Raw genomic sequence first — 27,218 nt, 5'->3', positions numbered from 1 at the left:
GCCAGACAGATAGTTCCGGCAGGCCAGATAGCTAGGCTGTCATTGTAAATAAGAATGTGTTCTTAACTGACTTGCCTAGTTAAAAAAAAAAGAAGTCCGGCCAGATTGCTAAATCAAGCTGGCCGACAAGACCTTGCTTTCTGGACGGCCGAACCTTGCTATCTGTCCAGCAGGCTGGACATACCTATTTGGCCAAAAGGCAGGCCAGTAAACATTCACATGCGTGAATAGGAAGGAGTTCTCACAGATTGTTGGCGACCCATTACAAAAAACAAAGAGAACCAATGCACTAGGTAGCGCCCATGCATAATAATACACACTACAGTTGATACGCTGAAATAAATGCCTATCTTCAAGTAGGATGTACAAAATCCTTTGTATTGGTTGATTTATCGACCACCATTTACCCATTGGTCGAACTTTGCATGTGGTGTTTGCGATAGGAAAACCAGTAAACTAGCTAGATCAGAGATACTTTTGAGGAGATGGGAAACTCTAATGGCATCTAACTTAGCGCCCATTGTGTACATTGCCCAATGCTTCGTCAATGGACCGTGCGGTGCATTCTGGGCGATTCTGGGACATGGCGAGCTCTCCTTCAAGGAGTGAATGGGAGTCAATTGGGCGCCGTAGCATGAATTTCGTTAACAAGAAGTACACCATTACAAATATTTTCCATGATGTGAGATAAGTAACTTGCAGTATGTAATATTGTATAGCATTGGAATCGTACAATTGCCTACTTTTCAGTAAAATAAGCACGTTTCTCGACTCACCCTGACTTTGAGAAGGGATTTGCTTAGCATCTGCGCGATGGATCATAACAACGTGATCGCGATTGGTCGATAGTCTGCTAGGTTATACGTTCATCCATTAATTTCCCAATTGGATTGCTATCTCCTCCTTTCCGTAATATCTCTGGCTAGATGGCATGTAAATATTCTGGAGAGCCGCTAAGGATGTCTAAAAGAACGAAAGGATAGAACTCCCGAACAATTGGAGCAAAATGAAATCGAATGTCATACAAAGTATATCAAGGTTTGTGTTATTTGTTTTTGCCCTTAGACTTTCTATACGGAGAAAGACCAAGTCGTTGGGTGCGGCCTGGCTGTTGTAACATGCTAACTAGTCTAGATAGCAAACGTCATTAGCTTGCTTACCTGAAGCTTTGGGGAACCGTGTGGCTGTCAACGATGCTGAAAGGCAGACATGGCGTTGCAAGTGTCTGTTGGTTTACCTGAAATGACCCTATTCATGTGTTTTGTCCATAACTTGTAGATAAATTAATGACCTCAGAATTCCCCAAATCTCAAAATAATTGTTAGCGGACGAGTGTATAAACTGGCGCTCGTGCCCACACAGCAAACAAACCTAGCTAGCGAACGTTACTAGCTAATTTGCTAACTGACTAACTGAAGTAGTTTTCAAAATGTTGATCATTACCGGCGGACCCTCCCCTGGTCGTTGGATACAATAGATTCGGGACCCCCCCTGCCCCCAAACATGGATGTGCACAGCAGCCAGTATTCATTGCAATCATGAAAATGGTGATGGAATTGAGAGTGCAAGGTCGTACACTCTTGTTCTGAAAGCCACATAACGTTAGCTAGCTGGCTAACTAAGCCAGCTTGCCTTCTTGGCTAGCTAACTAATTTACAAACAGAAATACTCCCATTTATGACCGTCACAGAATTATGTAGTCAAGTATATTTCATCAGGCCAGACACAACTATTTGTCATGATGGTTGCTTCACTTACTGTTGTCAAACATCCAATTTACCATTGCAACATGTTTAAGCCTGCCTTGAAAGATTTAAGCAGTAGAGGCTCTTTAGAGGAGGAAGGGGAGGACCATGCTCCTCTGTGAATTTAATAAAAATAGTAAAACATTAAAGATATACTTTTAGATAAAACTATACTAAATATATTCACGTCACCAAATAATTTATCAAAACACCGATTTGCAATGAATGTCTACAGTGTCCTCAACAGCACTCTGTTGGATAGCACCATGGTGTAGCCAGAAGACAGCTAGCTTGTGTCCTCCTCTGGGTACATTGACTTCAATACTAAACCTAGGAGGCTCGTGGTTCTCAACATCTTCCGGCTACACAGTAATTATGACAACTTCCGGAGGACGTTCTCCACCCTACAGAGCTCTTGCAGCATGAGCTGACATCAGATACGTAATCTACTACTGAAAGCAGAAGCTACAGCTAGCCTAGCACTGCATCAATGTGTTGAGTAGTTGACTCAGAGAGAAAAGACAGTAGTTTAACAGTTAACAAATTCATTTCTTCAAAAATGGAGAACCGAGAGAGAGAGTTATATTTCATCTATTTGTTTTACTTCCACTTACTTAGCTAGAAAATGCAGCTAGCTAGTTTAGTCTACTCAAACACCATGCTCAAACAGAGGGATGCTATGTTAGCTAGCTGCCTTTGACTATCCAACACAAGACTGGAACAATTCAAAGTCAAGGTTGAAATACTGTCTGCTTGCATAAGTGTCAAAGAACACATTTCACACCCATTCACATTTTCTCAAGAGATGCTGAAAGAAATCATATTTCTCCACTCGTGTTCCCGAGACAAAATGTACATTTGTTTAATTTCACTGCGAGAAATGTATAATTCTGCAGGAGTTGATATTACAGTTGAAGTCGGAAGTTTACATACACTTAGGTTGGAGTCATTAACTTGTTTTTCAACCACTCCACAAATGTTTTGTTAACAAACTATAGTTTTGGCAAGTCGGTTAGGACATCTACTTTGTTCATGACATACGTCATTTTTCCAACAATTGTTTCGAGACAGATTATTTCACTTATAATTCACTGTATCACAATTCCAGTGGGTCAGAAGTTTACATACACTAAGTTGACTGTGCTTTTAAACAGCTTGGAAAATTCCAGAAAATGATGTCATGGCTTTAGAAGCTTCTGATAGGCTAATTGATATCATTTGAGTGAATTGGAGGTGTACCTGTGGATGTATTTCAATGCCTACCTTCAAACGCAATGCCTCTTTGCTTGTCATCATGGGAAATTCAAAAGAAATCGGCCAAGACCACAGAAAAAAATTGTAGACCTCCACAAGTCTGGTTCATCCTTGGTAGCAATTTACAACCCCCTGAAGGTACCATGTTAATCTGTACAAACAATAGTACGCAAGTATAAACACCATGGGACCACGCAGCCTCATACTGATCAGGAAGGGGACGTGTTCTGTCTCCTAGAGGTGAACGTACTAGAGGTCGAGCAATTTAGATTTTTCAGCACCGATACAGATTATTGGAGGACAACAAAAAGCAGATACAGATTAATCGGCCGATTTAAATATATATATATATTTGTAATAATGACAATTACAACAATACTGAATGAACAATGAACACTTTTATTTTAACTTAATATAATACATCAATAAAATCAATTTAGTCTCAAATAAATAATGAAACATGTTCAATTTGGTTTAAATAATGCAAAAACAAAGTGTTTGAGAAGAAAGTAAAGGTGTAATATGTGCCATGTAAGAAAGCTAACACTTAAGTTCCTTGCTCAGAACATGAGAAGATATGAAAGCTTGTGGTTCCTTTTAACAAGAGTCTTCAATAGTCCCAGGTAAGAAGTTTTAGGTTGTAGTTATTATAGGACTATTTCTCTCTATACCATTTGTATTCCATAAACCTTTGACTATTGGATGTTATAATAGGTACTTTAATATTGCCAGCCTAATCTCGGGAGTTGACAGGCTTGAAGTCATAAACAGCACACTGCTTGAAGCATTGCGAAGAGCTGCTTGCAAATTCACGAAAGTGCTGTTTGAATGAATGCTTACAAGCCTGCTGCTGCCTACCACCGCTCAGTCAGACTGCTCTATCAAATCAATGACTTAATTATAACATAACACAGAAATATGAGCGTAGGTCATTAATATGGTCAAATGGTCATTTCGAAAACAAAACATTTAATGGGTGGCATCTATGAGTCTAAATATTGCTGTTACATTGCACAAGCTTCAATGTTATGTCATAATTACGAACAATTCTGGCAAGTTAGTTTGCAAAAAGCCAGGCGGCCCAAACTGTTGCATATACCCTAACTCTGTGTAATTTCTCTTGCGTTAATTTTACGCAATTTCCCTAGTTTAATATTGCCTGCTAACATGAATTTCTTTTTAACTAAATATGCAGGTTTAAAAATATATACTTCTGTGGCTTGATTTTAAGAAAGGCTTTGATGTTTATGGTTAGGTTCATTCGCGCCACGATTGTGCTTTTTTTTGTGAACGTGCTTTCGTTAAATCATCCCCTGTTTAGCGAAGTTTGCTGTCTGTTAGGAAGAAATAGTCTTCACACAGTTCGCAACGAGCCAGGCAGCCCAAACTGCTACATATACCCTGACTCTGTTGCACCGAACGCAAGAGAAGTGACACAATTTCCCTTGTTAAAAGAAATGCATGTTAGCAGGCAATATTAACTAAATATGCAGGTTTTAACATATATACTTGTGTATTGATTTTAAGAAAGGCGTTGACGTTTATGGTTAGGTACACATTGGTGCAACGACAGTGCTTTTTTTCTCAAATGCGCGAGTTAAATCACCCGTTTGGCGAAGTAGGCTGTGATTCAATGATAAATTAACAGGCACTGCATCGATTATATGCAACGCAGGACAAGCTATATAAACTAGTAATATCATCAACCATGTGTAGTTAACTAGTGATTATGTGAAGATTGTTTTTTATAAGATAAGTTTAATGCTAGCTAGCACCTTACATTGGCACCTTGCTGCACTCGCATAACAGGTAGTCAGCCTGCCACGCAGTCTCCTCGTGGAGTGCAATGTAATCGGCCATGATCAGTGTCCAAAAATGCTGATTACCGATTGTTATGAAATCTTGAAATCGGCCCCAATTAATCGGCCATTCCGATTAATCGGTCGACCTCTAGAACATACTTTGGTGCGAAAAGTGCAAATCAATCCCAGAACAACAGCAAAGGACCTTGTGAAGATGCTGGAGGAAACGGGTGCAAAAGTATCTATATCCACTGTAAAACGAGTCCTATATAGACATAACCTTATGAAAAACTGAGTTTATTTGGCTATGGTGTATGTAAACTTCCATATTCAACAGTATATTACGCTACATGTAAGAGGTTGGCAAGATGGCGCCGACAGAGAAGGTCGCCTCTCTTCGAGTCCTTAGGAAACTATGCAGTATTTTTAGTTTGGTTATGTATTATTTCTTTCTTTGTTAGCCCAGAAAATCTTAAGCATTTTTACATACAGCCAGAAAGAACTATTGGATACTAACATTACGATCAGGAATACGACTTTCCCGAAGCGGATCCTTCGTTCGGACCACCACCCAGGACATTGGATCTAATCCCAGAGGCCGACCCAAAACAACGTCGTTGCAGAAGAGGTAGACGGACTGACCTCCTGGTCAGACTTTCGGAGGCGTGCACACCACCCACCGCTTCCCAGTATATTTTACTCGCTGATGTCCAGTCTCTAGACAATAAGGTGGACGAAATTAGGGCAAGGGTTGCCTTCCAGAGAGACATCAGAGATTGTAATATTCTCTGTTTTGTGGAACCATGGCTCTCTCGGGATATGTTGTCAGACTTGGTACAGCCACCGGGTTTCTTCATGCGTCGCGCCGACCGAAAGAAACATTTCTCTGGGAAGAAGGGCAGGGGTGTTCCAACTCCATTTTGCTCCTACCGTCCTACAGGCAGAAACTGAAACAGGATGTACCCGTGACTAAAATCATTCAACGCTGGTCTGACCAATCGGAATCATCGCTTCAAGATTGTTTTGATCACACGGACTGGGAAATGTTCTGGGAAGCCTCAGAGAATAACTGATTTATACCTTGACTTGGTGAGTGAATTTACAAGGAAGTGCATTGGAGATGTTGTACCCACGGTGACTATTAAAACCTACCCAAACCAGAAACCCTGGATGGATGGCGACATTTGCGCAAAACTGAAAGTACGAACCACCACATTCAACCATGATAAGATGACTAGGAATCATCAAGTTTGCAGACGACACAACGATAGTGGTTTTGATTACCAACAACGACAAGACAGCCTACAGGGAGGAGGTGAGGGCACTCGGAGTGTGGTGTCAGGAAAACAACCTCTCACTCAACGTCAACAAAACAGTGGAGGGTGCACCCCCCTATCCACATAGATGGGACAGTAGTGGAGAAGGTGGATTTTTTTTTTTTTAAATAAAGTTCCTCGGCGTACACATCACGGACAAACTGAAATGGTCCACCCACACAGACAGTGTGGTGAAGAATGTGCAACAGTGCAACTTCAACCTCAGGAGAATTGTCACCTAACTTCAACCTTTGGCTTGTCATCTAAAATCCTCACAAGCATTTACAGAGGCACTATTGAGAGCATCCTGTCGAGTTGTATCACCGCCTGGTATGGCAACTGCTCCGCCTTCTACCCACAATGCATCCCCGGGGGCAAGCTACCTGCCCTCCAGGGCACCTACAGCACCCTATGTCACAGGAAGGCCAAAAAGATAATCAAGAACAACAGCCACCTGAGCCACTGCCTGTTCACCCCGCTACCATCCAGAAGACACTGTCAGTACAGGAGCATCAAAGCTGGGACGGAGAGACTGAAAAACAGCTTTTATCTCAAGGCCATCAGATTGTTAAACAGGCATCACTAACACAGAGAGGCAGGCTTCTGCCTACATAGACTCCAATCATTGCCAACTTTAATAAATGGATCAATAGTCACTTTAAAAAATGCCACTTTAATCATTTTTACATATCTCACCATTACTCATCTCATATGTATATACTGTATTTTATACCATCTATTGCACCTTGCCTGTGCCGCTCGGCCGTCGCTCATCCATATACACTGCTCAAAAAAATAAAGGGAACTCTTAAACAACACAATGTAACTCCAAGTCAATCACACTTCTGTGAAATCAAACTGTCCACATAGGAAGCAACACTGATTGACAATAAATGTCACATGCTGATGTGCAAATGGAATAGACAACAGGTGGAAATTATAGGCAATTAGCAAGACACCCCCAATAAAGGAGTGTTTCTGCAGGTGGTGACCACAGACCACTTCTCAGTTCCTATGCTTCCTGGCTGATGTTTTGGTCACTTTTGAATGATGGCGGTGCTTTCACTCTAGTGGTAGCATGAGACGGAGTCTTACAACCCACACAAGTGGCTCAGGTAGTGCAGCTCATCCAGGATGGCACATCAATGCGAGCTGTGGCAAGAAGGTTTGCGTGTCTGTCAGCGTAGTGTCCAGAGCATGGAGGCGCTACCAGGAGACAGGCCAGTACATCAGGAGACGTGGAGGAGGCCGTAGGAGGGCAACAACCCAGCAGCAGGACCGCTACCTCCGCCTTTGTGCAAGGAGGAGCACTGCCAGAGCCCTGCAAAATGACCTCCAGCGGGCCACAAATGTGCATGTGTCTGCTCAAATGGTCAGAAACAGACTCCATGAGGGTGGTATGAGGGCCCGACGTCCACAGGTGGGGGTTGTGATTACAGCCCAACACCGTGCAGGACGTTTGGCATTTGCCAGAGAACACCAGATTGGCAAATTCGCCACTGGCGCCCTGTGCTCTTCACAGATGAAAGCAGGTTCACACTGAGCACATGTGACAGACGTGACCGAGTCTGGAGACGCAGTGGAGAATGTTCTGCTGCCTGCAACATCCTCCAGCATGACCGGTTTGGCGGTAGGTCAGTCATGGTGTGGGATGGCATTTCACAGCCCTCCATGTGCTCGCCAGAGGTAGCCTGACTGCCATTAGGTACCGAGATGAGATCCTCAGACCCCTTGTGAGACCATATGCTGGTGCGGTTGGCCCTGGGTTCCTCCTAATGCAAGACAATGCTAGACCTAATGTGGCTGGTGTGTGTCAGCAGTTCCTGCAAGAGGAAGGCATTGATGCTATGGACTGACCCGCGCGTTCCCCAGACCTGAATCCAATTGAGCACATCTGGGACATCATGTCTCGCTCCATCCACCAACGCCACATTGCACCACAGACTGTCCAGGAGTTGGCGGATGCTTTAGTCCAGGTCTGGGAGGAGATCCCTCAGGAGACCATCCGCCACCTCATCAGGAGCATGCCCAGGCGGTGTAGGGAGGTCATACAGGCACGTGGAGGCCACACACACTACTGAGCCTCATTTTGACTTGTTTTAAGGACATTACATCAAAGTTGGATCAGCCTGTAGTGTGGTTTTCCACTTTAATTTTGAGTGTGACTCGAAATTCAGACCTCCATGGGTTGATAAATTTGATTTCCATTGATAATTTTTGTGTGATTTTGTATTTAATACGAATATTTCATTCATTCAGATCTAGGATGTGTTATTTTAGTGTTCCCTTTATTTTTTTGAGCAGTGTATTTTGTGAAGTGCACTCGTCCCTCCTGCAGCAAAGTACCCCCACAACATGATGCTGCCACCCCCGTGCTTCACGGTTGGGATGGTGTTCTTTGGCTTGCAAGCCTCCCCCTTTTTCCTCCAAACATAACGATGGTCATTATGGTCAAACAGTTCTATTTTAGTTTCATCAGACCAAAGGACATTTCTCCAAGAAGTACAATCCTTGTCCCCATGTGCAGTTGCAAACCATAGTCTGGCTTTTTTTATGGTGAATTTGGAGCAGTGGCTTCTTCCTTGCTGTGCGGCCTTTCAGGTTATGTCGATATAGGACTCGTTTTACTGTGGATATAGATACTTTTGTACCTGTTTCCTCAAGCATCTTCACAAGGTCCATTGCTGTTGTTCTGGGATTGATTTGCACTTTTCGCACCAAAGTACATTCATCTCTTGGAGAACGCTTCTCCTTCCTGAGTAGTATGATGGCTGCATGGTCTTGGCTGATTTCTTTTGATTTCCCATGATGTCAAGCAAAGAGGCACTGAGTTTGAAGTTAGGCCTTCAAATACATCCACAGGTACACCTCCAATTGACTCGAATGATGTCAATTAGCCTATCAGAAGCTTCTAAAGCCATGACATCATTTTCTGTAATTTTCCAAATTGTCAACTTAGTGTATGTAAACTTCTGACCCACTGGAATTGTGATACAGTGAATTATAAGTGAAATAATCTGTCTGTAAACAATTGTTGGAAAATGACTTGTCATGCACAAAGTAGATTTCCTAACTGACTTGCCAAAATCATAGTTTGTGAATAAGTGGTTGAAAAATGAGTTTTAGTGACTCCAACCTAAGTGTATGTAAACGTCCGACTTTAACTGTATAAGTACAGGAAAAAACACATTTTAGACTACACTGGGTCTTTAAATGGAAATTAGTTCATTTTAAATGTATGGTTTCCACATGTTGCTATTCCAGTCTCAATAGTCTGTGACTTGTTTGCCACACTCTGTACATCTAGTCTGCAGAGTTCCTTAACTTCATCCAGCAGCTAATTTTTTTACATATATTTTTTAGAAAGACAATACTTAACTGTAGCTTCCATTTTAAGAACAAGACGAAACTTAACAGCAATTGGAGTAGCATAAATGGTTTCTGTTCAAAACGTTTTGCATAGAATCGTAGTAATGAAGACACCCCTGGTTTCACTTAACACTCATACGCACAGGAGTGTTTATGAACGGCAGTGCTTACAATGCCTTTGGAAAGTATTCAGACCCCTTGACTTTCCACATTTTGTTACTTTACAGATTTAGTCTAAAATTGATTAAATACAAATTCTCAGCAATCTACACACAATACCCCATAATGACAAAGCGACTTAAGGTTTTTTTTTTTTTTTTGCAAATGTATTAAATAGAAAAAACAAAACCTTATGTAAATAAGTATTCAGACCCTTTGCTATGAAAATCGAAATTGAGCTCAGGTGCCTTATGTTTCCATTGATCATAGAGGTCCGAGACAGGATTGTGTCGAGGCACAGATCTGGGGAAGGGTACCAAAAAATGTCTGCTGCATTGAAGATCCCCAAGAACACAGTGGCCTCCATCATTCTGAAATGGAAGAAGTTTGGAACCACCAAGACTCTTCCTAAGCGCTGGCCACCCGGACAAACTGAGCGATTGGGGGAGAAGGGTGTTGGTGGGGGAGGTGACCAAGAACCAGATGGCCACTCTGACAGAGCTCTGGAGTTCCTCTGTGGAGATGGGAGAACATTCCAGAAGGACAACCATCTCTGCAGCTCTCCAGTGGCCAGACGGAAGACTCTCCACTAAAAGGCACACAACAGCCCGCTTGGAGTTTGCCAAAAGACACCTAAAAAGGCACATGGTGGCATTATGCTTTGGAAGTTTTTCAGCGGCAGGGACGTCTATCGAGGGAAAGATTTATGGAGCAAAGTTTTATTTTTTTAATTAAAAAATATATATAACCTTTTTATTTAACTAGGCAACGTTCAGTTGAGAACAAATTCAATTTTACAATGGCGGCCTACCGGGGAACAGTGCCTTGTTCAGGTGCAGAACGACAGATTTTTACCTTGTCAGCCCAAGGATTCGATCCAGCAAGCTTTCGGTTACTGGCCCATTGCTAACCACTAGTCTACCTGCTGCCCCAGAGTAATCCTTGATGAAAACCTGCTCCAGAGCGCTCAGGACCTCAGACTAGGGCGAAGGTTCATTCTCCAACAGGACAACGATCCTTAGCTCTCAGACAAGACAATGCAGGCTTTGGGACAAGTCTTTGAATGTCCTTGATTGGCCCAGCAAGTTCCCGGACTTGAACCCGATCTAACCTGACAGAGCTTGAGATGATCTCAAGAGAAGAATGGGAGAAACACCCCAAATACAGGTCTTCCAAGTTTGTAGCTTCATACCCAAGAAGACTCAAGGCTGTAATCGTTGCCAAAGGTGCTTCAACAAAGTACTGAGTAAAGGGTCTGAATACTTATGTAAATGTATTAAAAATACAAATATCACATTTGCAAAAATGTTGTCATTATGGGGTGTTGTGTGTTGATTGCTAAGGAAAAACAACAACAATTGAATACATTTTAGAATAAGGCTGTAAAAATCAAGTGGTCTGAATATTTTCCGAAGACACTCTCCATTAACATGTATTAACATTTGTGTAATAAACATTTAGAATTTCTTCACTACACGCACTGTCCTGTTTTTATTAAAACTTTTCTACACAGTGCGAACTCAGGTGGGTTAGGTAGGGATTTATACTCTGGTTCTGTGTGTGTGTTCACCACTGTACTGACCTCTGATTTTACTGCTTAACAACTGGACCACACACACACACACACCATGCTTGTGCATTCAGCCTTACTTACACACACACATAAGAGGTGTCACTCTTGCCTCACTCCACATGACCTGCCTGAGAAACAGTTGGCTCCATTCATTCAAAACTATACTAAATAAAAATATAAACCAACATGTATAGTGTTGGTTTCATGTTTTGAAATAAAACATCCCAGAAATGTTCCATGTTCCATACAATAAGCTTCTCTCAAATTTTGTGCACAAATGTTTCCTTTAACCAAGATAATACATTAACCTGACAGGTATGGCATATCAAGAGCTGAATAAACAGCATAATCATTACACAGGTGCACCTTGTGCTGGGGACATTAAAAGGCCACTCTAAAATGTGCAGTTTGTCACTCAACACAATGCCACAAGTGTCAAGGTGACGGAGCGTGCAATTTGCAAGCTGACTGCAGGAATGTCCAACAGAGCTGTTGCCACATAACCGGATGTTCATTTCTCTACCATAAGCTGCCTCTAACATAATTTTAGAGAATTTGACAGTACATTCAACCACAGACCACGTTTAACCACGCCAGCCCATGACCTCCACATCTGTCTTCACCTGCGGGGTGGGGGGCAGGTATTTCTGTCTGTAATAAAGCCCTTTTGTGATAAACTCATTCCAATTGGCTGGGCCTGGCTCACAAGTGGATGGGCCTATGCCCTCCCAGGCCCAACCATGGCTGAGCCCTTGCCCAGTAATGTGAAATCCATAGATTTCGTTTTCTATGTTTGTTCAGTAAACAATCTGGAAGTGTCTAGGTTAAACAATGTCGGACTGTACCGCGAGAGAGCACGTCTTAGCTTACGCCTGAACCCCAAGAGATGCTGGTTAGTTTTACGACCTGGCTCATAGTTCGTAACAACTAGCATGTCATGCAAATCATTTACATTTACATTTAAGTCATTTAGCAGACGCTCTTATCCAGAGCGACTTACAAATTGGTGCATTCACCTTATGACATCCAGTGGAACAACCACTTTACAATAGTGCATCTAAATATTTTAAGGGGGGGGGGGGGGGGTGAGAAGGATTACTTTATCCTATCCTAGGTGTTCCTTAAAGAGGTGGGGTTTCAGGTGTCTCCGGAAGGTGGTGATTGACTCCGCTGTCCTGGTGTCGTGAGGGAGTTTGTTCCACCATTGGGGAGCCAGAGCAGCGAACAGTTTTGACTGAGCTGAGCGGGAACTGTACTTCCTCAGTGGTAGGGAGGCGAGCAGGCCAGAGGTGGATGAACGCAGTGCCCTTATTTGGGTGTAGGGCCTGATCAGAGCCTGGAGGTACTGAGGTGCCGTTCCCCTCACAGCTCCGTAGGCAAGCACCATGGTCTTGTAGCGGATGCGAGCTTCAACTGGAAGCCAGTGGAGAGAGCGGAGGAGCGGGGTGACGTGAGAGAACTTGGGAAGGTTGAACACTAGACGGGCTGCGGCGTTCTGGATGAGTTGTAGGGGTTTAATGGCACAGGCAGGGAGCCCAGCCAACAGCGAGTTGCAGTAATCCAGACGGGAGATGACAAGTGCCTGGATTAGGACCTGCGCCGCTTCCTGTGTGAGGCAGGGTCGTACTCTGCGGATGTTGTAGAGCATGAACCTACAGGAACGGGCCACCGCCTTGATGTTAGTTGAGAACGACAGTTTGTTGTCCAGGATCACGCCAAGGTTCTTGGCGCTCTGGGAGGAGGACACAATGGAGTTGTCAACCGTGATGGCGAGATCATGGAACGGGCAGTCCTTCCCCGGGAGGAAGAGCAGCTCCGTCTTGCCGAAGTTCAGCTTGAGGTGGTGATCCGTCATCCACACTGATATGTCTGCCAGACATGCAGAGATGCGATTCGCCACCTGGTCATCAGAAGGGGGAAAGGAGAAGATTAATTGTGTGTCGTCTGCATAGCAATGATAGGAGAGACCATGTGAGGTTATGACAGAGCCAAGTGACTTGGTGTATAGCGAGAATAGGAGAGGGCCTAGAACAGAGCCCTGGGGGACACCAGTGGTGAGAGCGCGTGGTGAGGAGACAGATTCTCGCCACGCCACCTGGTAGGAGCGACCTGTCAGGTAGGACGCAATCCAAGCGTGGGCCGCGCCGGAGATGCCCAACTCGGAGAGGGTGGAGAGGAGGATCTGATGGTTCACAGTATCGAAGGCAGCCGATAGGTCTAGAAGGATGAGAGCAGAGGAGAGAGAGTTAGCTTTAGCGGTGCGGAGCGCCTCCGTGATACAGAGAAGAGCAGTCTCAGTTGAATGACTAGTCTTGAAACCTGACTGATTTGGATCAAGAAGGTCATTCTGAGAGAGATAGCGGGAGAGCTGACCAAGGACGGCACGTTCAAGAGTTTTGGAGAGAAAAGAAAGAAGGGATACTGGTCTGTAGTTGTTGACATCGGAGGGATCGAGTGTAGGTTTTTTCAGAAGGGGTGCAACTCTCGCTCTCTTGAAGACGGAAGGGACGTAGCCAGCGGTCAGGGATAAGTTGATGAGCGAGGTGAGGTAAGGGAGAAGGTCTCCGGAAATGGTCTGGAGAAGAGAGGAGGGGATAGGGTCGAGCGGGCAGGTTGTTGGGCGGCCGGCCGTCACAAGACGCGAGATTTCATCTGGAGAGAGAGGGAGAAAGAGGTCAGAGCACAGGGTAGGGCAGTGTGAGCAGAACCAGCGGTGTTGTTTGACTTAGCAAACGAGGATCGGATGTCGTCGATCTTCTTTTCAAAATGGCTGACGAAGTCATCTGCAGAGAGGGAGGGGGGGGAGGAGGATTCAGGAGGGAGGAGAATGTGGCAAAGAGCTTCCTAGGGTTAGAGGCAGATGCTTGGAATTTAGAGTGGTAGAAAGTGGCTTTAGCAGCAGAGACAGAGGAGGAAAATGTAGAGAGGAGGGAGTGAAAGGATGCCAGGTCCGCAGGGAGGCGAGTTTTCCTCCATTTCCGCTCGGCCTTCCGGAGCCCTGTTCTGTGAGCTCGCATTGAGTCGTCAAGCCACGGAGTGGGAGGGGAGGACCGAGCCGGCCTGGAAGATAGGGGACATAGAGAGTCAAAGGATGCAGAAAGGGAGGAGAGGAGGGTTGAGGAGGCAGAATCAGGAGATAGGTTGGAGAAGGTTTGAGCAGAGGGAAGAGATGATAGGATGGAAGAGGAGAGAGTAGCGGGGGAGAGAGAGCGAAGGTTGGGACGGCGCGATACCATCCGAGTAGGGGCAGTGTGGGAAGTGTTGGATGAGAGCGAGAGGGAAAAGGATACAAGGTAGTGGTCGGAGACTTGGAGGGGAGTTGCAATGAGGTTAGTGGAAGAACAGCATCTAGTAAAGATGAGGTCGAGCGTATTGCCTGCCTTGTGAGTAGGGGGGGAAGGTGAGAGGGTGAGGTCAAAAGAGGAGAGGAGTGGAAAGAAGGAGGCAGAGAGGAATGAGTCAAAGGTAGACGTGGGGAGGTTAAAGTCGCCCAGAACTGTGAGAGGTGAGCCGTCCTCAGGAAAGGAGCTTATCAAGGCATCAAGCTCATTGATGAACTCTCCGAGGGGACCTGGAGGGCGATAAATGATAAGGATGTTAAGCTTGAAAGGGCTGGTAACTGTGACAGCATGAAATTCAAAGGAGGCGATAGACAGATGGGTAAGGGGAGAAAGAGAATCATTTAACAATGTAGTCTACTAGTTTGGAAAACTTCTGTTTTTCAGGGTCCATCAGCTGTTGCACATTTTTGTGGCACACCTGATTCAGCCATGAAAAGGTATTGATGATTAGATGACTAGTTGAATCTGTTCTAGTGCTGGGACAGAACAGAAATGTTATGTCTGGGGTTTTCCTATAAGAATGGATTTTGAAACAGTTTGGCTGTCTGCTTTGAGTATCACTGTACTCGTCTTATGACCCACTTTGGTATGTTTCAGTGCTGGTTGTCATACTGAGCCACAGCTGTAGCCATGGATGCCAAAGCTAACGACAGCACCTTCCCCAGTTTTGGAGACTTGGATGAGTTCCTCACCAAGCATGACTCCAATTTTGTGTGGCTCCTTGTGGGTAAGTGTTGAGGGAATTTTCTAGACATGGGGGTGGGAGCAGTACCTGAGTTAGTGGGAGTGCAGGCTGCATTGAATCACAGCCATTTCTCACATTTTATTTGATGAATGGGGAGCACTTAACTCTAAGTATACTGGTGTGAAGCCTCATTTAACACTATCATATCATAACAATGATTTGAGGCATAAGCCATTTGAGGCATAGCTATCTACAGTGCTTTCGGAAAGTATTCATACCCCCTGACCGTTTACACATTTTGTTACGTTACAGCCTTATTCTAAAATGGATTCAATTGTTTCCCCCCCTCATCAATCTGCACACATTACCCCATAATGACATAGCAAAAACAGGTTTTTAGACATTTCTGAGAATGTATAAAAAAAACTGATATCACATTTACATACAGTACCAGTCATTAAAGGGTTTTTCTTTATTCATACCCTTTACTCAGTACTTTGTTGAAACACCTTTGTCACCGATTTCAGCATTGAGGCTTCTTGAGTATGACGCTTCAAGCTTGTCACACCTGTATTTGAGCACACCTGAGTTTCTCCTATTCTTCTCTGCAGATCCTCTCAAGCTCTGTAAGGTTATTTGGGAGCGTTGCTGCACAGCTATTTTCAGGTCTCTCCAGAGATGTTCAATCGGATTCAAGTCCGGGCTCTGGCTGGGCCACTCAAGGACATTCAGAGACTTGTCCGGAAGCCATTCCTGCGTTGTCTTGGCTGTGTGCTTAGAGTCATTGTCCTGTTGGAAGATAAACCTTTTCCCCAGTCTGATGTCCTGGGTGCTCTGGAGCAGGTTTTCATCAAAGACCTCTCTGTATTTTGCGTTGTTCGTCTTTCCCTCGGTCCTGACTAGTCTCCCAGTACCTGCCGATGAAAAACATCCCCAAGCCACCGTGCTTCACCATAGGGATGGTGCAGGTTTCCCACAGACGTGATGCATGGCATTCAGGCCAAAGAGTTCAGTCTTGGTTTCATTAGACCAGAGAATCTTGTTTTTCATAGTCTGAGAGTCCTTTACGTGCTTTTTGGCAAACTCCAAACGAACTGTCGTGCATTTTACTGAAGAGTGGCTTCCGTCTTGCCTGATTGGTGGAGTGCTGCAAAGATGGTTGTCCTTGTGGAAGGTTGTCCCATCTCCACAGAGGGACTATAGAACTCTGTCAGAGTGAACATCGGCTTCTTTGTCAACTTCCTGACCAAGGCCCTCCCAATTGCTCAGTTTGGCCCGGGCGGCCAGTCTTGGTGGTTCCAAACTTCTTCCATTTAAGAATGATGGAGGCCACTGGTGTTCTTGGGGACATTCAATGCTGCAGAATTGTTTTGGTACCCTTCCCCAAATCTGTGCCTCGACACAATCCTGTCTCAGAGCTCTACCGACAATTCCTTCGAGCTCATGTGGGACCTTATATAGACAGGTGTGTGCCCTTCCAAATCATGTCCAATCAATTGAATTTACCACTGGTGGACTCCAATCAAGTTGTAGAAACATTTCAAGGATGATCAATGGAAACGGGATGCACCTGAGCATAGCAAAGGGTCTGAATACTTATGTAAATACGTTTAATTTTTTTAAATAAATGTGCAAAAAAAACATCTAAACCTGTTTTTGCTTTGTCATTATGGGGTATTGTGTGTAGATGGAGGAAATGCTCTGTTTTCTCTTCCAGCCACCATTCTGTCCTGTGGATGGATCATCTACCTGACCTATTACAACTCCCGCAACATCGGCCTCATCTTAACCCTCATCATCAACAGACTCTGCAAGAATGGCTACATTCACATCGGTGAGTGCAAATAATGAAATTAAGCTTGCAGACGTGTTATGGTGAAAATTGCCTGAGATTTGCAGAAGCATACTTTTATCGGTGACATACACATGGTTAGCAGATGTTAATGCGAGTGTAGTGAAATGCTTGTGCTTCTAGTTCCGACCATGCAGTAATATCTAACAAGTAATCTAACAATTTCACAACTACCTTATACACACAAGTGTAAAGGAATTAATAAGGATATGTACATTTAAATATATGGATGAGCGATGACCGAACAGCATAAGCAAGATGCGGTAGATGGTATAGAGTACACTATATACATATGAAATGAGTGATGTAGGGTATGTAAACATTATATAAAGTGGCATTGTTTAAAGTCACTAGTGAGACATTTATTACATCCAATTTTTAATTATTAAAGTGGCTAGAGACTTGAGTCAGTATGTTGGCAGCAGCCACTCAATGTTAGTGATGGCTGTTTAACAGCCAGATGGAAGCTGTTTTTCAGTCTCAGTCTCTTTGATGCACCTGTACTGACCTCGCCTTCTGGATGATAGCGGGGTGGACAGGCAGTGGCTTGGGTGGTTTTTGGCCTTCCTGTGAACATCGGGTGGTGTAGGTGTCCTGGAGGGCATGTCATTTGCCCCCGGTGATGCGTTGTGCAGACCGTACTACTCTCTGAAGAGCCTTGCGGTTGTGGGCGGAGCAGTTGCCATACCAGGCGGTGATACAGCCCGACAGGATGCTCTCGATTGTGCGTCTGTAAAAGCTTGTGAGTGTTTTTGGTGACAAGCCACATTTCTTCAGCCTCCTGAGGTTGAAGAGGCGCTGTTGCTCCTTCTTCCCCACGCTGTCTGTGTGGGTGGACCATTTCAGTTTGTCCGTGATGTGTACGCCGAGGAACTTAAAACTTTCCACCTTCTCCACTACTGTCCCGTCAATGTGGATAGGGGGGTGCTCCCTCTGCTGTTTCCTGAAGTCCACAATCATCTCCTTTGTTTTGTTGACGTTGAGTGTGAGGTTATTTTCCTGACACCATACTCCGAGGGCCCTCACCTCCTCCCTGTAGGCCGTCTCGTCTTTGTTGGTAATCAAGCCTACCACTGTAGTGTCATCTGCAAACTTGATGATTGAGTTGGAGGCGTGCATGGCTACGCAGTCATGGGTGAACAGGGAGTACAGGAGAGGGCTGAGAACTCACTCTTGTGGGGCCCCAGTGTTGAGGATCAGCGGGGTGGAGATGTTGTTTACTACCCTCACCACCTGGGGGCGTCCCGTCAGAAAGTTCAGGACCCAGTTGTGCTTGGCGGGGTCGAGACTAAACGTCGACCGATTATGATTTTTCAACGCCGATACCGATGATTGGAGGACCAAAAAATGCAGATACCGATTAATCGGCCAATTTTTATATATGTATTTGTAATAATGACAATTACAACAATACTCAATTAACACTTATTTTAATTTAATATAATCAATACGTCAATAAAATCCATTTAGTCTCAAATAAATAATGAAACATGTTCAATTTGGTTTAAATAATACAAAAACAAAGTGTTGGAGAAGAAAGTAAAAGTGCAATATGTCCCATGTAAAAAAGCTAACATTTAAGTTCCTTGTTCAGAACATATGAAAGCCGGTGGTTCCTTTTAATATGAGTCTTCAATATTCCCAGGTAAGAAGTTTTAGGTTGTAGTTATTATAGGACTATTTCTCTCTATCGTTGGTATTTCATAAACCTTTTGACTATTGGATGTTCTAATAGGTACTTTAGTATTGCCAGCCTCACCTCAGGAGTTGATAGGCTTGAAGTCATAAACAGCGCAATGCTTGAAGCACAGCGAAGAGCTGCTTGCAAATTCACTAAAGTGCTGTTTGAATTAATGCTTACGAGCCTGCTGCTGCCTACCACCGCTCAGTCAGACTGCTCTATCAAATCATAGACTTAATTATAATATAATAACACACAGAAATATGAGCCTTAAGTTATTAATATGGTCAAATCCATGAACTATCATTTCGAAAACAAAACGTTTATTATTTCGGAACCTTTCCATATTTTATCGAACTGGTGGCATCCTTAAGTCTAAATATTGCTGTTACATTGCACAACTTTCACTGTTATGTCATAAATATGTACAATTCTGGCTAATTAATTACGGTCTTTGTTAGGAAGAAATGGTCTTCACACAGTTCGCAACGAGCCAGGCGGCTCAAACTGCTGCAATAACCCAGACTCTGCTTTCACAGAACACAAGGGAAGTGACACAATTTCCCTAGTTAAAATAAATTCATGTTAGCAGGCAATATTAACTAAATATGCAGGTTTAAAAATATATACTTGTGTATTGATTTTAAGAAAGGCATTGATGTTTATGGTTAGGTACACATTGGTGTGCAAAGACTGCTTTTTTCGAGAATGCGCTTGTTAAATCACCCATTCGGCGAAGTAGGCTGTGATTCAATGATAAATTAACAGGCACCGCATCGATTATATGCAACGCAGGACAAGCTAGATAAACTATTAATATCGTCAACCATGTGTAGTTAACTAGTGATTTATGTTAAGATTGATTGTTTTTTATAAGATAAGTTTAATGCTAACTAGCACCTTACCGTGGCTCCTTACTGCACTCACATAACAGGTAGTCAGCCTGCCACGCAGTCTCCTCGTGGAGTGCAATGTAATCGGCCATAATCTGTGTCCAAAAACGCAGATTACCGATTGTTATGAAATCGGCCATAATTAATCGGCCATTCCGATTAATCGGTCGACCTCTAGTCAAGACCCAGGATCTTGAGCTTAATGACGATTTTGGAGGGTACTATGTTGTTAAATTCTGAGCTGTAGTCGATGAACAGCATTCTTACTTAGATATTCCTCTTGTCCAGATGGGTTAGGGCAGTGTGATTGCGATTGCATCGTCTGTGGACCTATTGGGGCGATAAGCAAATTGGAGTGGGTCTAGGGTTTCAGGTAGGGTAGAGGTTATATAGTCCTTGACTAGTCTCTCAAAGCACTTCATGATGACGGAAGTGAGTGCTATGGGGCGATAGTCGTTCAGCTCAGTTACCTTAGCTTTCTTGGGAACAGGAACAATGGTGGCCCTCTTGAAGCATGTGGGAACAGCAGACTAGGATAGGGATTGATTGACTTGGCCCCTCAGTTGACCTAATATATGGAATTCGGTGTGAATAATCTGTTAGCGTGTCTGAAACGCGTTGTTATTCTGACTTACTTGGCTGAGTTTTAGCATCACTCTCTGTCCTTTCTCTCCACAGGCTCCTTCTCTTTCTCGGTGCTGTCGGGGAAGGTCATGTTCAGGGATGTGTACTTCATCAACAAAGACATGTCCATCAGGTGCTTACTTTTACACTATTCTGTTATGTTTTCTGCTTTCTATATAATACATGCTTATATTCTAATACTATTTTATTATACTTAATGTATTTTGTGTTACAGAATACAAGATGGTTTCTTTATATTCCGTTGGTGGAAAATGTATAACCCTAAGCAGAAACAGCATGGTGAGTGGACTGTAGGAGAGACATAATGGTTTGGATTTGGATAACAAGTCTGTAGGTGTAGGAGTGGCGGGAGGCCACAGGAAATTCAAATAGCTTGTACTCAGGAGTACTCTTCTCCATGATTCTTGACCATTCTTGACCAAAGTTACAGATGACCTTGTTCATGTCTTCTCCAGACCCCAAAGCTGAGACCAGGCTCTACGTGACCGTAAATGGATTTGAGTTCCACGTTTACAACCGGACAGACCTCTATGCACGTCTAGAGGAGACCTTTGGGTTGGACCGCACCCTCATACCGCCCAAAAAAGACGAGGAAAGGGAAAGAGAGGAACAAGAAAAGATCCTGGACAGTGTTAACATCAAAGGAGAGACTCCAGACCCATCGTCATCTTGGAGATCCCTCATCCCCGTCATCAAAGTCAACATCAGCACTGTGAGTTACCTTTAGCTTAGCTACATATGAGACATCACTCCCACACACAAGTCAATGTTTAGGTTCTATGAAAGTGCACATATGTATAATTCTCATCATCACCTCTGTGTATTTCTCCAGGGTCGCTTGGCATTCGGGAACCACCACCTCCCCCAGACGATATGTGTGAACTTTGAGGATGCCTTTCTGACTTACGCCACCAAGCCCCCGTCCAGCCACCTAGACCAGTACATGCACATTGTCAAGGGCTCTCTGGAGAATGTTCGTGTCATGCTAGTACCCAGCCCACGCTACCTGGGCATGCAAAACGATGAGTGAGTTGACCTTTGATCTAATCCCAAACAGTTAATCCCTGACCCCATTACACGAGCATGCAAAACGAGAAGTGTTTAACATCTTAGGAGCCACATTAATAGTGGTATAGCAGTATTCTGAGATTCTGTGTTCTCCTCTATAGGCCGCCCAGACTGATGGGAGAAGGGTTTGTGGTCATGCAGTCCAATGATGTGGACATCTACTATTACCAGGATGAACCAGGTACGACCATAGTATGTAGAACTCTGGTCATGATGAATCGTGTAAGATATGGGTGTATTGGCACTGTTTCTACATGGATTTGGGTTGGACGTGGTTTCATGAATGTTCTTGTGTTTTGGAATGACTATTTATGTTTGTGTGTGTGTGTTATCAGGCCTGGTCCCAGAGGAGCAGGAGAGTGGGGATCCAGAGCTATGTGGAGAAGGAACCAAACTGCAGGATCTGCCTCCCTGCTGGGGTCTGGACATAGTCTGTGGGAAAGGAACTGACTTCAACTACGGGCCCTGGGCGGACAGGCAGAGGTACACGGACACACATACGCACACTCAGCATTCTCTCCTGTGTGCAGAGACCATAAAAATAGAATGACTAAGGGTTATATTTCTGTATGCAGGGATTGCCTTTGGAAGTTCTTCCTACCAGCAGACTACCAGTCCATGGGTGTTACAGAGGTGGCTCAGCCCGGCAAACCCAGACAGATTCTGGCCTTTGAACTCCGCATGAACATTATCGCAGACGCCACCATAGACCTGCTCTTCACCAAAAACAGGGTACCAGGAGAGCAGGCTTCTCACTCTCTGTTTCTCTCCTCTTCTATTCTGTCTCTTTTTTTATTAGTATTAGATAATGACAGATCTAAATGGCTCTAAACTGTTATAATCCATTTCACAATGGGATCATGTGTTTCTCTAAATATGTGATCTAATGATTTTCCTGCTCTTAGGAAACCAATGCCATACATGTGAATGTCGGAGCAGGCTCTTATCTGGAAGTGAACATCCCTATGACTGTGGGGGAGACAGGTGAGTGGACAGTGAGAAAGAACTGAGGTTAGAAGAAAGTGGATGTCTGTGTCTATGGTTACAGGGTAAGATGCCGGTGCGATGCCATAAAATCATGCATTAATCATGACAATATTACCATCACCGAACTTCAGTAGTGAGCATTTGTTTGATCCTCTCTCCCCAGGCTACTCTCCCACCATCAAAGGCCAGTTGCTCCATGTAGACACCACCACCAGCATGCAGTACAGGACTCTGCTGGAGGCTGAGATGCTGGCTGTAAGTACAGCATAGTAGGAATCTGCAGGGGTCCTATTTAGCCACAAGCCATATCCAGAGTTTCCATTACCCATTTTTTTAATGAGTGATTGAATCAAAACAACTGTGTACAAATGAATTACCAAGCCCTTGATGAGTTAAATCAGGTGTGTTAGTGTACCTCCTTGTGAACATGAAAGCGTGTTGACATGATTGTTGCCTCTGACACTTCTCCCCTTAGTTCCATGTGATTGCCAGCTATCCCAGTGTGTGGAACATGCCCCAGTCCTGGAACTGTGAGATAGAGGTGTACAAGGCCACCTATCACTTTATTTATGCCCAGAAAAACTTCTTCACTGGTAAGACCTTCTCTCAATCTGTTTATAGGACGATTCCACACCAGCTTAGTCCGAAAATATTTGTAGTATCTGAGATTTTTCCGGCAATTCTCACATAGTTACTTCTTTGTGAACAAGGATTTTTGACATGCTTTTTACATTTGTATCACTAAGTGGCCATTTTATACTATTTTTAGAGCTATACATCCCTCCTGTAAGACCCTATGATCTGTGAACCGTACAGGATACAGACATCTTGGTGTTATTGTTCTCTCAAATATGGAGTATGTCTAGATTCTGAAAAATAAATTTGGACTTTAATTTATTCAATATTTAAAATATCAATCTCTCAAAATGGCCCTTTTTGGATTTAGCTTATCTTTAGACATAATGTTTGTAACAATATACTCTTCAAACACGTAACATTTCCAGAGTGGGCTTTTAAAGGCAAATTTCACCGGTGCTTAATTTCACTATATACAGTGCCTACAGAAGGTAATTATTATTTTTTATTTTTTAACTAGGCAAGTTAGTTAAGAACAAATTCTTATTTACAATGACGGTCTAGGAACAGTGGGTTAACTGCCTTGTTCAGGGGTAGAATGACAGATTTTTACCTTAACAGCTCAGGAATTCGATCTAGCAACCTTTCGGTTACTGGCCCAACACTAACCACTAGGCTGTCTGCCGCCCCACTAGGCTACCTATAGGTATTCAGACCCCTTGACTTTTTCCACATGTTGTTACGTTACAGCCTTATTCTAAAATGTATTAAATAAAACATTTTCCTCAGCAATCTACACACACTACCCCTTAATGACAAAGCGAAAACAGTTTCTGGAAATGTTTAGATGTAAATAAGTTCTGTTTTTTGTTTTAATACATAAGTATTCAGATTCTTTGCTATGAGACTTGAAATTGAGCTCAGGTGCATCCTAATTCCATTGATCTTCCTTGAGATGTTTCTACAACTTGCTTGGAGTCCACCTGTGGACCAATTTGTAAGTCGCGCTCTGGATAAGAGCGTCTGCTAAATGACTTAAATGTAAATGTAAATTAAATTGATTGGACATGATTTGGAAGGGCACACACCTGTCTATATAAGGTCCCACATGAGGTCGAAGGAATTGTCTGTAGAGCTCTGAGACAGGATTGTGTCGGCACAGATCTGGGGAAGGGTACTTAAACATTTATGCAGCATTGAAGGTCCCCCAAAACACAGTGGCCTTCATCATTCATAAATGGAAGAAGTCTTCCTAGAGCTGGCCGCCGGGCCAAACTGAACACTCGGGAGAAGGGCCTTGGTCAGGAAGGTGATCAAGAAACGGATGGTCCCTCTGACAGAGCTCTGTAGTTCCTCTGTGGAGATTTTTTATCTCTGCAGCACTCCACCAATCAGGCCTTTAAGCTAGAGTGGCCAGACGGAAGCCACTCCTCAGTAAAAGGCACATGACAGCCTGCTTGGAATTTGCCAAAAGGCACCTTAAGACTATGAGAAACAAGATTCTCTGGTCTGATGAAACCAATATTGAACTCTTTGGCCTGAATGCCAAGCATCACGTCTGGAGGAAACCAGGCACCATCCTTACGGTGAAGCATGGGTGGCAGCATCATGCTGTGGGGATGTTTTTCAGCGGCAGGGACTGGGAGACGAGTCAGGATCGAGGTTAAGATGAACGGAGTATAAAGAGATCCTTCATGAAAACCTGCTCCAGAGACCTTAGACTTAGACGACCCTAAGCTCTCAGCCAAGACCACACAGGAGTTGCTTTGGGACAAGTCTCTGAATGTACTTGAGTGACCCAGCAAGAGCCCGGACTTGAACCCGATCGAACATCTCTGGAGAGACCTTTAAAAAGCTGTGCAGCAACGCTTCCCATCCAACCTGACAGAGCTTCAGGATCTGAAGAGAAGAATGGGAGAAACACCCCAAATACAGGTGTACCAAGCTTGTGGCGTCATACTCAAGAAGACTCAATGCTGTAATCGCTGCCAGAGGTGCTTCAACAAAGTACTGAGTGAAGGGTCTGAATACTTATGGAAATGTGATATTTATATATTTTCAAAAAGTTCTAAAAACCTGTTTGTGCTTTGTCATTATGGGGTATTGTGTGTAGATTAATGATCTATTTTTTTTTTTAAATCAATTTTAGAATAAGGCTGCTGCGTAATAAAATGTGGAATAAGTCAAGTGGTCTGAATACTTTCCGAAGGCACTAGCTCCATTAATATTTATTAATAATAAACATTTATTTCCTCACTACACGCAAATACAAGCGTTTTTGCATCTCAAGGGTAGAAACGGGCCAGCTACATTGCCTGGTTGTAAGCAAACCACAATGTCCAGAATTCCTAGGGATTTCAGAATGTCCAGGACCGCCCGTGGAGGTGTGAGAAATATAGAAATGTCTGTTTTGTAGCCAGCACTTTCAGCCAGAGGATTTCTGACGGATCTGAAGTCTCAACTGATGGGGTTGCCATGTCGTCGAATGTTGAAAAGTGATGCTATTCTATCGATTTTCCCCTTCACTTCAAAGAGGGAGCTAACTGATCAGCCCAACATCACCTGTGAAAAGAAGTCAAGCTGAGGTAACGCAGCTAATGTTACCAAGCGAACTGGTTAGCAAACAAATTTGTTTATCTAAACCAACATCTAGCTAGCTTTCATAATACACTGGCCAAACATTCCAAAGCATATCAATGTAATTAGGCAGCTGCTATCTGGCAATGTGATTTAACATTGTAAGCTAATGTCAGCTTCCTTAGGTTAGGTAAGTGAACTATTAGCTAGATAAAGAACTTCCGCAGAGCCTGACTTGACTGTGTTCTATTTAGAGTCCGATCCCATCAACATCTGCAAAGATATCAGCAATCTTTCCATGACTCCATGATGAGCAAATAAATATACTGGAGCTAGGCATAAACTTGGTCCATGTCTTGTTGTCATAGTTGGTGTGTTTACAATGAGGCTACAACTTCTACTGTAGTTCTCTGTATTATTGTTCATGCAGGACTTGACTGACTGGTTGACTGACTGGTGTCTGTTGGGGGTGGGTGTGTAAAGGTTAGTGTGCATGATCTATTGACGTGAGGGGGGTGGGTGGATGTAGTTCGTTGCTTTGCGTGTGTATTGATGGGGGAAAAGTAGTAAAATGTTGGTTAATCACCTGAATACTGAGTGTCCTACCCACTAACCCTGCTACTGATGACAATAACATTGACACCAGCTTTATATATATATATATATATATATATATATATATATATATATATATATATATATATATATATATATATATATATATATATATATATATGCCATTTAGCAGACGCTTTTATCCAAAGCGACTTACAGTCATGTGTGCATAAATTCTACGTAGTAGTACAGAACCTGTAGACCCATTTAGATTAAAGCTTTCGGCCTGGAATAAACTCAAGATCAACATCATCTTACTTTGAAACCAGCCAGGACAGTCAAAGGTATTTATAAAAGCACAATACCCTCTTGAGAAAACAAAATCACCAATACACTAAACTGTCTACAAAATAAGTGCTTCTCAAACTTTTCTTATCCTTGCAGTCAGTTCTGTGGCAGGCGGGAGAGGGGCTGTTGGTATTCTCTTCTAGCTTGTCTACTCAACAGCACAACTGTAGTTGCTTATACACAGCTAGACTGCCTACAAGTCAATCAAAACGCATACCAGTCTACTGTGCCCTTATTTGTTTACAGACGAACATGGTCTATTGTATGGTTACACATCCTCATGATCAGTCTTCATGTCTTTCCAGGAGACTTGCAGTACACACAAATCTTCTAAAAGAAATCGAAGCAGTGTGCGGTGAAGAAAGTGTACGAGAGGCTTGTCCACCTGATTGTGGAGTGCAGAAAGGACCAGACGGTTCTCTACAAGGAGCCAGAGTCAAAGCCCCCCCCCAAACCCAACATACCCAAAGCTTGCTAAAAACAGCTGCCATTACCCAACACAAGAAGAGGTTAACCATCTGAAGAAGATTCTGGAACTTGCCTGGAACATTCAACCAACATTGTGGTCTATATATTGCTAGCTGTTGTCAGTGGTGATTTTAGCATGTTAAATCTTGGTGGGGAAAACAAATGTTTTTTAATGCATGCCAGCAAAGCCACAACACAACGTCAAACAATACATTAATTGCACTAGAGAGGACTAAGACTGAATCCTACTACACCGGCTGTGACGCTTGTCGGATGTGGCAGGGCTTGCAAACTATTACAGACTACAAATGGAAACCCAGCTGC

At 43.5% G+C, this 27,218-nt stretch overlaps 1 protein-coding gene across 12 annotated transcripts in view; it reads left to right on the top strand.

The window, feature by feature from the left end:
• Positions 1-873: 873 nt before the first annotated feature.
• The window catches only part of kiaa1109 (KIAA1109 ortholog), a 123,119-nt gene continuing 96,774 nt past the window's right edge, over positions 874-27,218 (top strand). For 6 of the 12 annotated variants that reach the window (XM_046308931.1, XM_046308927.1, XM_046308930.1 and 3 more), the window contains exons 1-13: positions 875-1,038; positions 15,157-15,286; positions 16,962-17,078; positions 20,349-20,427; positions 20,530-20,594; positions 20,771-21,027; positions 21,148-21,341; positions 21,485-21,564; positions 21,719-21,866; positions 21,959-22,115; positions 22,289-22,367; positions 22,534-22,625; positions 22,846-22,963. In XM_046308931.1, the coding sequence (XP_046164887.1) occupies positions 15,190-15,286; positions 16,962-17,078; positions 20,349-20,427; positions 20,530-20,594; positions 20,771-21,027; positions 21,148-21,341; positions 21,485-21,564; positions 21,719-21,866; positions 21,959-22,115; positions 22,289-22,367; positions 22,534-22,625; positions 22,846-22,963 (1,483 nt within the window). In that variant the 5' untranslated portion in view covers positions 875-1,038; positions 15,157-15,189. Of the gene's footprint in view, positions 1,039-15,156; positions 15,287-16,961; positions 17,079-20,348; positions 20,428-20,529; positions 20,595-20,770; positions 21,028-21,147; positions 21,342-21,484; positions 21,565-21,718; positions 21,867-21,958; positions 22,116-22,288; positions 22,368-22,533; positions 22,626-22,845; positions 22,964-27,218 lie in introns of all 12 variants that reach the window. The other 6 variants (XM_046308936.1, XM_046308933.1, XM_046308934.1 and 3 more) reach the window with 2 other exon arrangements.

The sequence above is a fragment of the Oncorhynchus gorbuscha genome, linkage group LG17, assembly GCF_021184085.1.
Source record: "Oncorhynchus gorbuscha isolate QuinsamMale2020 ecotype Even-year linkage group LG17, OgorEven_v1.0, whole genome shotgun sequence".
Taxonomy (NCBI): Eukaryota; Metazoa; Chordata; class Actinopteri; order Salmoniformes; family Salmonidae; genus Oncorhynchus; species Oncorhynchus gorbuscha.
Note: the sequence above shows the minus strand (reverse complement) of the source record. Positions and strands in the feature narration are given on the sequence as shown.